Consider the following 14,788-nt stretch of genomic DNA (forward strand, 5'->3'; position numbering starts at 1 on the left):
ATAATGTGCCTCAAGGTTGTTCGTTCAAGTGAATATTTTTGTTTCACGAAGAAACGGACCGTCGTAAAATTCGTTAAGATGAAATAAAATTCAAGGTTATTATATACGTTTTTGGCGGGACCAAACAATGAGTTCGGTTAAGTGAAGTGTTCGTTTAACTGAAGTTCGTTGTACTGGTGCTTTCCTGTACATCTTTTATTTTTCCACTCCAGATGGCGATTACATAAATTGCACATTAAAATATTCGAATCACTTTCGTAGAACTGTTCACTTTTGTATTCATTTATGCGATCGCGAATGGAAATGACATTTCGTCCCATTTTTACCACGAGAAATAACAGTATACAACACATTCACGAATATGCACGTATTTGTAAACACACCACCTTCCACAGACTACACAAGAACGCAGCTTTCACGTGAAACACAGCAAGAAAATGGGACTTACAATTGTTAGCACAGCGAAGCAGAGATGTCGCAATATGGTGGCCCAAAAACTTGTATTCTGCAAGATGACGGACAATCTTCCAGCTAGTGGTTCTTTACTTTTTTTATAATCGCGAGGCACGGATGGCCATTCTTCATTCAATATTTACGAACAATAGTTGTGAATGACGTGACAATAAGATACTTGTGCTGAATACGCCATAAAATGATGGTTTCTTTTCATACTGATCTGAAACGAAATACAATCAGTAAATAAATGGTGTAGAGTGAAGACGAATCTACGTTTTTTTACCTTGATTTCACATTTATTTCGGAATAGTCTAGATTTCGCATTTAATAGAGGAAAAAAAATGTAATTTAGCATTTTTTTGCATCTATTTCGCGAAAACAAAAAATCACCATCCCTAATCATAAAGATTGTATATAATTTTTCAGCTAAATTTATTTATACTTGTGTAGTGTGTGCACGCATGGTTAAGGATCGTAAGAGTGTACTGTAAAAGAATGTGTCGTGCAGATGAGAGGCGGCAGCACCTGCACGGCGGCCGCGAACACCCGGAGGTGGGGGGCCCTGCGGTGGGCCTGCAGCACCGGACGGGAGTCCACGGGCGGGGCGCACCGGGGCGCCAGCAGGCCCCGGGGCACCGGCTGGGCCAGGAACCGGTACCTGGGCGCCTCCTCCGGCTCCTGCAACACGCGACAACACTCGCAGCCCGCGTCCCTGTAGCCACACGCCTCGACACTTTCTCACTCGCCGGACCCTCGCATCACCTCGCCACGTTTCCGCGCTTGTAGGACATTCAGGACGGCTCTCTTGCGAGTTTCATCTCCCGATCGTCACAAACCCTGACGCCAGCTCATTCTCCAGCGTCAAACATGCAACACTCTTAGTCTTGGATGTGGATTCACAGCATTGTTTAAAAGGATAGTAATGTTTTCACACTAAAAAAAAAGCCACTGAAATATTGTATAAAGTTTATGTTATCGAAAAAGCTACAAATGCATAAGATAAAACAGTATTTCAAATTAAATATAAGTTTGATCAGTAAAAGAGAAATTTACGCATTTAATATAAAATTTTTTTTTGGTGAATTTGCATTTTACGTATTTTGAAAAATCAATGAGATTGACTTGCCAAAAATGTTTCTACTTCTTACAGAGCAATTTATCATTTTGAATTACCGTAACATCAAAACAAGAAACCAGTCCCGCAGGCACGTTTGTGCTGTAAACAACATACAGTAAGTCCTCGGTTTACGTCGGGGTTAAGTTCCTGAAAACCGCGACGTAAATAGAAACGACGCAAAATGAGCCATGTTTCATGCCACCGGCCGGCCACGGCCCAAGGTCGGCCAGAAGCGCTGGCATACAGACGTGACAACGGGCAATTTTATCAGCAAATGACAACCGACAGCATGGGAAACAAGTCCAACTATTCTACGTTCACTCTTACCTGAGTTTTGGAATAAACAAAGCCTCTTGTAAACAAACATTTTCATTGGCTGCCGGCCGCCGCGCACATTATTCGTGCGCAAGAAATAGTCCCTTGGTTACGTACCATTTGTAAGTATTTTTACACTGTCTTTTTATAACAATTGTTGATGTATAGCATTACAGCGATTCATCATTAATTTCCAATACAGTTTAATGTGTCAGCAAGTATGTACTTACAATTATGTTAGCAGACACCGTGTGTACGGTTGCATAGACAAAAGGTACTGTACAGTGTACAGTTGATGCCCGGCGCAACAGTTGCATTTCGGATTCGCGCGCGCACGGTTTGTTATGGCTGACGTCGGACCGAGTTTTGTAAAACACAGAACGGGAAAGCCTTTGAAAAGTGCACAGAAAACTATTGTGTTGAATGTTTTTAAAACATTTTAAGACAAATATACGGATTGTCGTGTGAACGATATCGCGAGTTTAACTGAGGAATTTAGGCGTGTTTCGAAGAGCAGTGTGCTTCGTGCAAGGAAATAATTACAGGACACCGGGACATTTACATCTTCCGGGAAGAAAAGGAAACTTGAGTATCCTGTTATAAAAACTTGTGATGATTTTGTGAAGACGGTTATTAGGCGTAAATTGCATAGTTTTTTCTTCGCAAATGAACCACCTACGCTGAACAAGGTGCTACGGTGCTTCCTGTTATATTACGTCTCCGTTATTTTATTAGCACCGACTGTACTGAAGTGTGTGTGTTGCAACTAGTGCTTGGCGCGCCTGATGAATTCAGCCTATCACTTGCTGACGCGGCGGTGTTTGTTTATTTCAGAACTCAGCTAAGAGTGAACGGAGAATAGTACTTCTCAGCTTTATAGAATGGTTATTTAACCAGCTGCTTTATTACCTTTATTGATTGAAATATAAAAACAGATATATAGTACATACTGTACGTAAGAGCAGGAAGCGTCCCTCATGATGTATGATAAGGCGGTGAACGTGTAGCTTACGCTACATAGCATAAATTAACTACCGAAGGAAACAAAGAAATATAAACGAATTATATACGGTGTTTATGGTTAAAATAAAGATTTGCGGTCATTGTAAACGACGTTATTGTGAATCGGCGACAACTTAAATTGAAACATGAGTACTCAAACATTAGCGACGTTAATCCGAAACGACGTAAATCGGTACGACGTAAATAGAGGACTTACTGTAATAGCACACTAAAGTGTCAAGAACAAGAAAAGGTTGACGGCATAATTCTGGCAACAACCACATTTAAAACCTCATAACGAAAATACAGCAAAATTCACCTCGGTTACCCCATTTAAGCCATTTAAATTTAGAATTCATTTCATAAAGTTGTAGGTTGGTTTTTATTTGAAAACATTAAAGGTCATGTACTAAGCAAAACAATATTTAGTTTCTATGGTTTTTTTCAAAGTAAAAAAAAAACAATAGTATATAGCTGATACCATTAAGACATGGGTAAAGGCCTACAGAGAAACATCACAAGGAAATGTATAAGTATTATTATTTTGGACTTTTAACATCACATACCGATTGCGTACTGTAGTTTAAGTTATTATTGAACGTTTTAGTTGCAGTTTTTTTTAACTTACTTTCGCCAGTAAATGTAGTACCGTATAAACCCACGTACCACCCGCCCCCGGGTAAGACCCGCACCCTTATTTTTAGAATGCCATGGTGGGAAAAAAATGTTTTTATTGCAAATCCGCAAGGAAAAAAAATAATTTTGTCGTGATTTATTTTCCTTTCAAACAGTAACAAATCGTAAAGAATTACCAAAAAAGTACTATGCTACTTATTACAGCCTTGGCATTTGTGTTAAAAGTGTACAGAAGGCAGGCAACTGCAATGTGACAACATTGCGCGAGTAGAACGTGGCATCGCCGCGCGCGATCGAGAACAACACGCCGTGTGTGAGCGTGACCTTGCCCTGCTCCCAGCTGTTTACAGTTACAGTCTTCCGCGTCCATTATCGTGCACTGGGCAATGACCTCGTTCAAACAAAATAAACGATAAAGCACGCGAGTCCTAGCCACGCATAATAAAAACTATTTTTATTACATGCATAATAAAAAATCTTGTGCCTAAATGTGGCATATTCTACAGCTTCCGCAGCTTTAACACATGCCTCTGAAATGCTATTAATTTCTCATCGTAGCTTGTCGGTAAACGCTGGCAGATTGTAGTACGCCGCCTCATGGACAAACCCTTTATTACCATGAACCTGCACATCCAGTTCCTACTTGCTTTAAAGCCTTCACCCACGCCAAGTTCACGAGCAATTTACAGCGCCTTTAGCGAACACATTTCCGTGCTTACAGTGCACCCGAATTGCCGTCTGTCCTGATGTAGTCGTGGAGTTTTTCCTCTATCTCCGGAAACTTTGCTACCGCACCACGGAACGCACGTCTATCGCCACTGGCCGAAAACAGTTTGTCTTTACTTTTCCTCCAATCCCTCACACATGATTCGTCGACATTTTTTCGCCCAGCAGCACGGTTACCGATTTCTTCCGCTTCAATGATTATTTTTAATTTTTCCGCAACTGTGAAAGAACGCAACTTTTTACGATTCATTACAATAGTTGCAGCCAACACACGTGTAAAACCACTGGGTACTTTGCAAATGAGGATAGGACAGTGCGTGGGAGCGTGCGTTTGTAACCAGCGAAGCTGCAGTGTGACAACGCTGTGAGGAATGTGACCTTGACTGTCTGCCGCTTCCTTCCCCTCCTTTTCCCCTACCCCTCTTGCCTATCGGAGCAACTTCGAGTCGTGTTGGCGTTATTTCGTCACCGTGCTAAAATGGCCCAAGACCCGTGTAACACCCGCACCCTACTTATTCGAACTTGATTTTTTGAAAATAGGTGCGGGTGGTACGTGGGTTTATATGGTATTTATTGTTTTATGTAAATATTTTAAGTATCTTACCACCAGTGATGCACCGATTATGCAGCCGGTTAATCGGCAACTGCGATTATTGACCCAATGCCGATTAATCGTAATCGGCGATTACCAGGTTAGGTTATAACCGATTGCCGATTATTGTAAAATTTGTTGCTGAAACCCATACGACTTGAAAGAAAAGAAAATACATTTAAAGTTTAAACCTTAATAAGTTCTTGAATTGAAACCACAAACGGCTGAAATCTCTTAACGAATATGACGGTGGAAGGTAGGGAATGTCAACATCTCGGAGTGTACATAGATACACTCGCCTGATAATCTTTGCTTGTTTCGTGAATTGTGCTCGTACATACATAACTGCCCCGTTTACTATTTACAGTATTTACCCCTTTCAATTCATTTACTTACTGTATAATTTATCCTGTTAAATAAAGTAGTGAATGGTATTATTGTCTACAGCCAAATCACACACGTGATTTCTTCGCACAAAATATTTAGTTAAGAAAATAAATGCATTTTTAAAGCTGTCACAATTCACAATATGGCATATGTTACTTATATTAGTAAATGTAAGTCTGAAAAAAAAAATTGGACATGGTATCGTAGAAACGATGCGCCTAACTAATTTTCACTGCGTACCGTATGTCGGCCATGTTTGTTATGTATGATGTGAGGTTGGACTTGGAACGGATAACACGCACAAATACACAATAGCGCCATCGGTTCACATTCCACTGCCGCTACATAATTCCCTTTCTCAAAAGATTGAGAAAAGTAGGCTCACGTGATGCTAATTAGTAATTAATAAACTGAAATTGTGATTATTTGGCATTTTTTTAAATTTAGTTTTTACTTTTTAGTAGGGATGGGGCAAATCCTGATTTCCTCGAATCCGAACTCAAAACCTAGACAGGAATTGCCGAATCTCGAACCCAAACCCGAATCTTTTAACAGATGATGTCCACATATCTAATGTAAGTGAGATGTATTCTGCTTGCACTAAAAGTCCCTTGACTTTATCACATGTAGTTTGGTACATTTCTGGTATATGTAAGTGTATATAAAGACAAAAAAAATTTCTTGAAAAATTTAAGTTTTAGTACAGATTAGCGGTTAGGATTTTTTCTATAAATAAGCTAGAGGTCTGCGAGCCTAAGAATTTTACTTCGAGCCGAGCTCGAGCTTTTGTGGTACAGTTACACTTTTGGGAAATTATTTTTATCTTAAACTTAGTATAATGTTTGAATAAAGTATTAAAATGAAGTGGGCTTATTAATTTTGGGCAACTATTTACAGAGTGTGTTTACATTTTGCACTGCTAGAAAAAAAATAAAATTTTTTTCCATTGAATCTTACCTGTTTCCATTGGTTCATCAGTAACTGATTTTATCCAACTAACATAACCAAGTATATGTTTGTGTAAATGTAACATATCTTTGGAAAAATTTCATCCTTGTCAATTTTTCTGGAGTCCTTACCGAGCTTCAACAAACGTAGCACCAAAAATCATGTTGTTTGAAAAGTACATTCACATTGTTTCAACATTTCCACTTTTCCTCACAATAATTCTGAGAGAGATTGTCACAGAGTATTAAATTCTGTTCTTTAATCTATCATGCAGAACAATAATTTGTTCTGCACGTTCAGGAGTTAAATTAGCTCTACGATTGGAGATAGTGTTTCCATCAAAAGAGAAGCGTCTGTCGCTGGCAACCTGCTTGGCTGGAATGCTTTAGTAAAATTGCTTAACCTCAAAATTAGTGTCATAAATATCTGTAACTGGTCATTAAAGTTTAATCAATTGAAAGTAATAAAAATAAAAGCATTTTAATTAATTACATTTACACTTGCAAAAAAACATACACACAATAAACCTACATGGAAATTAAAGTCTTTTTCAATATCCTGAAGTCTGAAATATGTTTACTTATGTCATCAAGCTGTATTGAAGAAGCCGATTTTGCCAATATTTAGTTGAATCGGCATTTCTGCAGACTTCCGATACAGTACGCTTGTTAATTTTCGGCCGATATTACTGAAAAACGAAAGAGACTGCCATAACCTAAAAATCCACGAGTACCATTTTCACTTTTCGTAGTAGTACTGCATTCTTTCAGATCGCATTATTTCTTAGCAACATGTGCCAACCGTACATATCAAAGTTTAACATCCTTATTTTTTTCAACAATGTTCTTTAATTTAATATGTCATAAATAAATAATATATTACTATCACGGTAAATATACATCTCTGTTGTTACGGTAACTATAGTGCAAATATGGTAGCTATCATGCTTCTGTAGTAATTATTGTATTCTACAAAGAATCTGGTGCTTTTTATGGTAATTATCTTAAAATAACTATTGGGTTTGTACTGCAGTTATGGTACATCATCAATATTTCTTCGTATGTTGTTCATTTGTCTTTTCTTCATATTTACGTGCGCCATTAATTGAGACAGGAAGTTTCAGAAAAATTTTTAACGGACTTTATATCACACATTTAACGGCGTAAATGATGAGACCTCGGGCAATTTAAACGCTTTATACGGAAAAACCTACCATGCGGGACCTCGTAAGCGAGTTTTACTGTATTATTTTTTCCGTAAATAGTAAAAAACCGAATCCTTTGACGAATCCTATATCAGACGTGCCGAAGCTTCGAACCCCTAGGATTCGGCGGATTCGGCGGATATTGGATTCGGTCGGCCCATCCCTACTTTTTAGTCATTAACGGGAGTTAATAAAATAAAATACCAAATTGCAACCATAATGTTTGCACAAGTGACGATCAGAATTGAAGTTGTCAACACTGCAATAGTAAGTCATGAATAGAGACACGGAAATTTCGCGAATCGCGATATCGCGAAATAACACCGCAATTTACCTTAATTCGCGACAAAACACCGAAATCGCACAGCATCGAGAAATAAAACTGATAATAATGAATTAGACCACCCATGCAAGACATCGCGAAAAACAAGTAAACACGACGTTGACGGCACATCGCCATTTTTCTAAGTTCCAACATGGCCGCTTTGTAGTAATGAAAGTAAATAATGATTTACAGTATTCCCGTCACGTAATCATGACAATTTGAAACGAAAGCAGTAATTGCAATCATAAACTAATTAAAAAGAGAAAAATGTACCTGAGCATCAACACAAAGTTAATAAAAAATACCGGCGATGTTTTCAACACAATATAGCTACCATGATTTTCAACCCGCTGTATTTACACATTAATCTTGTAGAGAAATATAAAATTTTAATTCTTCCTTTCATGTTGAACAGTTAACAACCTCATGCTTTCAACTACGTTTGACTGGCTTGGCAACCTACTCGTTAGAGCTGTAGGTGTAGCAAACCGTATGTATTCGGTACTGACTGAGTAACGGGTGCGCCATCTAGTATCGAGTAACGAAACGTTACACACGGCTGGATTTCGTTACTCGCATTTTTCGTATGTTTTACGCATGCGCGCGCATATTCGATGAATTTACGTTACAAAGAACGATGTTTGTTAAAGTATAATATGGAAATTTGTCGTCCAAGTTTTTTACTGTTTATAAGAAAGTATTTTTTACAAATTAGAAATATGTATGTTTTTGTTCTTTATTATCGCGTATTTTCACGTGTTTTTTTGGTTTTTATCTTAAAAGAGATAATATAATAAAACCGCTCTAATGAGATTTAATTGTTTCTTGGTTAACAAAAACTGTTAATTATCAAATATTGTTAATTGTTTATATTCTATTTATTATTATTTACGTGACGTCATACTGTACGCGTACGCAATACGACTCGATTCGTTGCTGCAACATAACATTGCATGTTATGCGGTATCAGAAGTAACGAGTAACGTAGCGACACGATAGTAACGAGTACTAATTGTTATAATAACGAATACATACGGGTACACTTTTTTTTCGTTACTTTTACACCTCTACCACTCGTAAACATGAACACATGGCACTACGCCGATTGATAAGCAAAATCAGTGACCTTTAACTGCCGTAACTACACTTCTCAGCAAATGCAATACGACCACAGAGCAAGTGAATACGGCGTCAACGGGACAAAGAACAGCAGCAAGAAATATTAAAAGAATACTAAGTTGAGACATTTTGTGCCGAGGCAGCGCGCTAGGCCACACCGGGCCATGCCGAGGCAGCGTGCTAGGCGACACCGGGCCGTGCCGAGGCAGCGCGCTAGGCGGCACCGGGCCGTGCCGAGCTGTTTCAAGCCTACAATTTTTATTTGCCAATAGTGTTGACTTTAGAGTGCAGTATACGAGTATACGCCGTGCCACTATTATTTAGCCAAGCAAAACTTGTAGGTCATAAAACCATTCTCAAAAGTTAAAGTAAACATGAAAAACCAAAACAGCGAAATAAAACCGAAATTTGATTTTTTCAAAACGAAATTTAAGGAAAAATAAAACCATTTTTACGGGACTCTAGTCATGAATATTGAATACTGCAGTTTTTTTCGTAGACAATGGCCATTAACATAAACACATTGTAGTTTAGCTTTGTATTTTGATTGATCAACATAATGACGTCTTCAAGATCGAAAACTACATATCCTAGTGCAGTAATACATAAAAATCTGATTACAGTATTTCAATAAAAAGGCGTTCAAGTAGGAATATTTAGTAAAAGACTTTGTTTTTTATTTAAACTTTACGCAAAAACTGATAATCAGTAATCGTAATCAGTAATTGCAATTATTAGCATAATAATTGGTAATCGTAATCGGCAAAGTATAATCGGTGCATCACTACTTACCACAAATTGTTGAAGCAACTGATCAATATAATTTTGCTCTATATGTACCGGTTATTTCATTTGTTTTAATTTTTAACCACAATAAAATCTTGGCTCGACGTAATCACATGATGTTTGTTTACCTACCTTCTTTTTCACCTCTGTTAGTTTGAACGGTGCCGGGTGGGTGAACTTGGGGACGCGTTTCCCCAGCTTCGGAGGCAGAAACACGTGGGGATCCAGAGGCTGGGCATGTATCTTGTGGCTGTGGACAGCCAAATAAAGTTTAATAATTAGGATTTCATATTTACAACAAAAACCACTTTGTAACTCTGCCATGGACCAGAAAAAGTTTGAATTCCAAAAGTACCCTCTTTTATCGCATAATTGTCACACCTATATTTTAGGTCTTCAAAATTTGGATGGGTTTGGTTTTTAGGAATAAGTTTACCTAACAATTTTTTTTTTATTAACGTCGCACCTCTAATTTTCAAACTTGATTTTAATATAAAATGTGTGACGATTATGCGTAAAACACAGTAAAACTCAAGGATTGCTAGAGACAACTGGCTGGCACCCCTGCTTTCAACTGTAACTTCACACAACTCGCCATACTAAATATCCCACAATACCAACTAAAAATATTACTATTAGACTGACATATTTGATAAAACATATTTGTTGCACAACATATACATACATAGCACTGCAAACAACAACAGAATTATTTTGTTTTGCTCACTGCAATTTAAGTTTAATTAAAAAGTACTTTTATTTATTAACTAATACAGTAGAATCCCGCCGATGCGACCCCCCTCTGATGCGTCCATTCCGTTTATACGACCGTTTTTTGAGGAACCGTGAAAAATTTGAGCAGAGAAAGTCAAAAATTTCAGTAAAATCAGCTGAAAAACAAGTCTGTTACACTTTGTTGTGCGCTATGTGTTCACGTTTATCTTGGCGAGCGCTGTACTGTAAGCAGGCACTGCGCCCGTCACCTGATAGCATCTACGCACGCGTCTAGTCTATTGCCGTCCCGGTTCCGTGCCGACGTATTAGGTGCTTCAAGTGTGCGTGAGAGATAAGATAAGGTGAAGAGGGCGAGACCTGCCAGCCAATATATTTGTGGGAGGGGGAGACAGATAAAAGAGAGCGAGCCCTGTAGCAAGCGGAAGTGGTGAAGGTTGACATTCACCGTCACACTCTCGCTAGCTAACGATGCTGCTGGTCGCCAGCTCCCCACCCCCACACTTTTACCCTTTTTCACTCTCTCTCTCTCTCTCTCTCTCTCTCTCTCTCACACACACACACACATGCGCTTACCCTACTTCTCGCATTCCTACACGTCAGCCGGACGGACCAGAGCGATAAGCGCCGCCAGACCACCCGTTGTGTCACGGGATGCAACCTTTCAAACCCCACACTAATACAGCCCGCAAGAGACATAATAGACCTTTAATAAAAAGTTATCATTTCAATACTAAATCGTCTGATTTTTCTATACAAAGACGGCGAAAATGGACACGCTGCACTGTGTTAAAATTTTTCTTTTCTCGGCAATGGGAGCTCCAATATTGCTTTCTAGGGTATCGTTTTTTTCGGGAGACATCATGCTATTTAAATATTGTAATATGAATTTAAAAAGTTGTCTTTTTTACACCATATACTATTTTGAATATGAAATCTATGCGAACAAAGGCGATTTTTTAAGGTTTTTTTAGGGGTGGGGGGGAATTGGCCCGAAATTCTCTATTGCGACCCTTCCGTTTATAAGTCCGTTTTTCCGGGAACCGTGAGGGGTTGCATCAGCGGGATTCTACTGTATATTTCATATTTAGTTTATTGTAGTTCGAGATTAAGTCTATAAATAAGATCATCATTATTATGGAGTGTAAAAAATGGCACTCTCATATCAGTATTATCAAGAGATAATAATTATTTGGATTATTTAATTTTGAAAGTTTTCCATTTTATTACTACCAACAATTTCTATATAATTCCAGGCAATTAAACAGTACTTCTAATTTATATTTGATAAACACCAAGTAGAGAGAAAGAATATATTAGTTAACTAACATAGTAAACAGTGTAAATTAAAGAAGATATGAGAATATAAAAAAAGATACCAAGTACTCACCCAAGTAGAGAGAAAGAATATATTAGTTAACTAACATAGTAAACAGTGTAAATTAAAGAAGATATGAGAATATAAAAAAAGATACCAAGTACTCAGTTTTCTCCTAGACATGTGTCATTCGGTTACCGGAAGTAAACAACAAACATGTATTTAACGTCTAAATTACGAGAGAGAAAATGACCCAAGTTTAATCTGAAGTTGAAAATAACTTCCTTTAATGTTTTTAGGCGCAACAAATATTAAATTTTTACAATTGTTTTTGTTATGTACGGTTAAAACGCAAATTTTGGCGGCTGCACTAAAGACGTGGTAGACATCCGGAACTCTGAGCTGTTAAGACTGGGTTCGCCCGTCCTGCTCAGTCTGTGTGGGTGTGCTGCACGCACGAGAGAGTGCAGCTCACCGGCTCAGCTCTGCCACCTCCAGCTCCTCACGCTGCTCCCTGGAGGGGTAGTCCACGGGCCGGACACGCGTGCAGGCAGTCAGGTGGGGCGTGCGAGCAACCGTGGGGGCCCTCGGCCCCTCGCCGTGCCACGTCTGCGCGTCTCCTGGTACACACGCACGTCACACGTCGCAGCGCCTGGCTCAAGGCTCCGTCTTACACTCTCTCCCTCGTCCTCATACCGTATAATACCACCAACAAGCCACACTATCTTAATTAGTGGTGCACCGATATGACTTTACCGATTATGAGAGCAATAATCGGCAGATACAGATTCAGTTACCGATTATAATGAACAAATTTTTTTTTAAGTGTAATAATGCACACAAAAATTTTTCCCATGCGAATTTAATAACATGATTAGGTAAAATTGAGAATAGTTATAATAACAGTATAAAAATATATAAAATACACTATTAAGTCATTGCAAAGTGTAAATTAAATTAACTTCTATTTATATTTGTTATTGTAAACAACTTGAACTACAGTTTAATAATAATTATTGTAATTTACAATGGGTAAGTTTTTGTTGCGGAAAACTAGCATTATTATCGACTATCACATAAGGTTGCATCGAGAAATTACCGTTTAGCAATGTAAACATGTTGCTTTATTTTGTTCACTTGAGTTTATAGAAAAATGTTTCCACACTTCACTTTTTTTCTCCCTACTCGCCATCTCACTATAATTATATAAAAATGACTCAAAACCAATTCTAACACATGTGATTTTATTTATGTTGACTGAATATATAAAATTATGAATACTTTTTCACTTTTCACGTCACATACAAATAACACAACGGATAATGTTACCAAAGACGCCCATAACAAGATTGTAAAACGCAGTGATAAACTAGAAGGTATCGGGACCACGATTTTGAACCGCTATTACGACTCGAAAAGATTGATTGTCATAGAATCCACTGCAACTGCTTATGGTATTTTGATTGTGTGCCATCTTATTTTACGTCTCTGGCTATAGGTAATGTACAAGGCCACTAAACAAATAACAGAACAAAAGACGAAACATAAATAATTGTGTAGGGAAAATGTATTTTTTATTATTCGAGGCAATGAGATTTATTAAACTTAACAAAATATCTGTAATCATGATATGACGGAGTTAGATGAATTTTGTAATATATACAAATATTACTGTATTTCGCCCTAAAATGTGAAACAAAATATTACACTGTAAAAACTAGTGGTGCACCGATGCGGATACCGATGAATCGTAATCGGCGATTATGAGTACTTTCCGATTAATCGTAACCGGCGATTATCTTAACGATTACTTTGCCGATTATCTACGTCCCGGCGTAATTAAGTTGTTTACAATAACAAATATAAATAGAAGTTAATTTAATTTACACTTTGCAATGACTTAACAGTGTATTTTATATATTTTTATACTGTTGTTATAACTGTATTCTCAATTTTACCAAATCTTGTTATTAAATTCACATGGGAATAAAAATTTTTGTGTGCATTATTACATTTTAAAATTTGTTCATTATAATCGGTACCTGAATCGGTATCTGCCGATTATTGCTCTCATAATCGGTAATCGAATCGGTAATCGGTAAAGTCATTTCGGTGCACCACTAGTAAAAACCTACTTTATTACGCCTGGACGTAGATAATCGGCACAGTAATCGTTCAGATAATCGACGATTACGATTAATCGGTATCCGCATCGGTGCACCACTAATCTTAATATATATAAATCCAGTGTCCTGATGTTTGTTTCCAGTGAACTCTTCACCAAGTCAACCGATTTCGACGGAAAATTGGCATTTATGTGCAATTTTTTCCAACCTGAGAGTTAAGATGGTTTTTATTTCGATTAATGGTCTTAATAATTTATAATTAATAATAAATAACCGATCGCCACGGGTAAACAAAAAAATCATAGGTCATAGACATACAAACAGTAATTGTGTGACATTTCTCTATGTCCAACACACTGACATATAGCGCTATCCAGTTTGCTTTAACTCGCGGACAATAAAGCTCCATGTGTTTAGCCCGGGCAACGCCGGGTACTGCCGCTAGTTGTTCATAATTATGGTACTTCTGTGACCCAACAAATACAACAGCTATTTGAATAAATTTACAGGCAAAATCCCTTAAGTAACTGTTAATACTTAGCAATGACAATAAAATTACAAGCCATTCGCAGGTTTCCAAAGTACAAAATTCAATTTTTCAATGTGTAAGCTTGGTGCCAAAAGCTTTGACATTAAAAAGCATCGAGGCTCAATTATTTCATAGCTAATAGAGGGGTCATTCCATGAGATTTCAACCAAATAAAAAATATTTGGTTGCTGCATGTTTTTCAAAAATTCCGAAGATTTGTCCATTCATTGGTTCATGTTTTGAGAGATCAAAACCAATTTTATAAAAAATTATTTTCTTTAATTTTTGTCTAGGCACCTGTTTGAAGATGGCGGCGTATGAAGATTTCAGCATTTTCAAGCATTTACGAAAAATGCTATATCTCCTTCAATTTTTATCGTAACAACTTTTTAAAACATACATTTTACTCAGCTCTAAATGCTGTTTAATTTTTGTTATAAGCATTTCCTGCTGTGATAATTAACATATTT

General features: G+C 37.6%; 1 protein-coding gene across 2 annotated transcripts in view; it reads right to left on the reverse strand.

Moving 5' to 3' along the window:
* Positions 1-14,788, reverse strand: part of LOC134539555 (targeting protein for Xklp2 homolog) — a 99,158-nt gene that overhangs the window by 55,632 nt on the left and 28,738 nt on the right. For both annotated transcript variants that reach the window (XM_063381692.1, XM_063381693.1), the window contains exons 6-8: positions 12,139-12,283; positions 9,746-9,863; positions 982-1,134 (exon numbers count right to left, since the gene is read on the reverse strand). In XM_063381692.1, the coding sequence (XP_063237762.1) occupies positions 982-1,134; positions 9,746-9,863; positions 12,139-12,283 (416 nt within the window). The remainder of the gene's footprint in view (positions 1-981; positions 1,135-9,745; positions 9,864-12,138; positions 12,284-14,788) is intronic.

Source organism: Bacillus rossius, chromosome 15 (assembly GCF_032445375.1).
Source record: "Bacillus rossius redtenbacheri isolate Brsri chromosome 15, Brsri_v3, whole genome shotgun sequence".
In the NCBI taxonomy this organism is placed as follows: Eukaryota; Metazoa; Arthropoda; class Insecta; order Phasmatodea; family Bacillidae; genus Bacillus; species Bacillus rossius.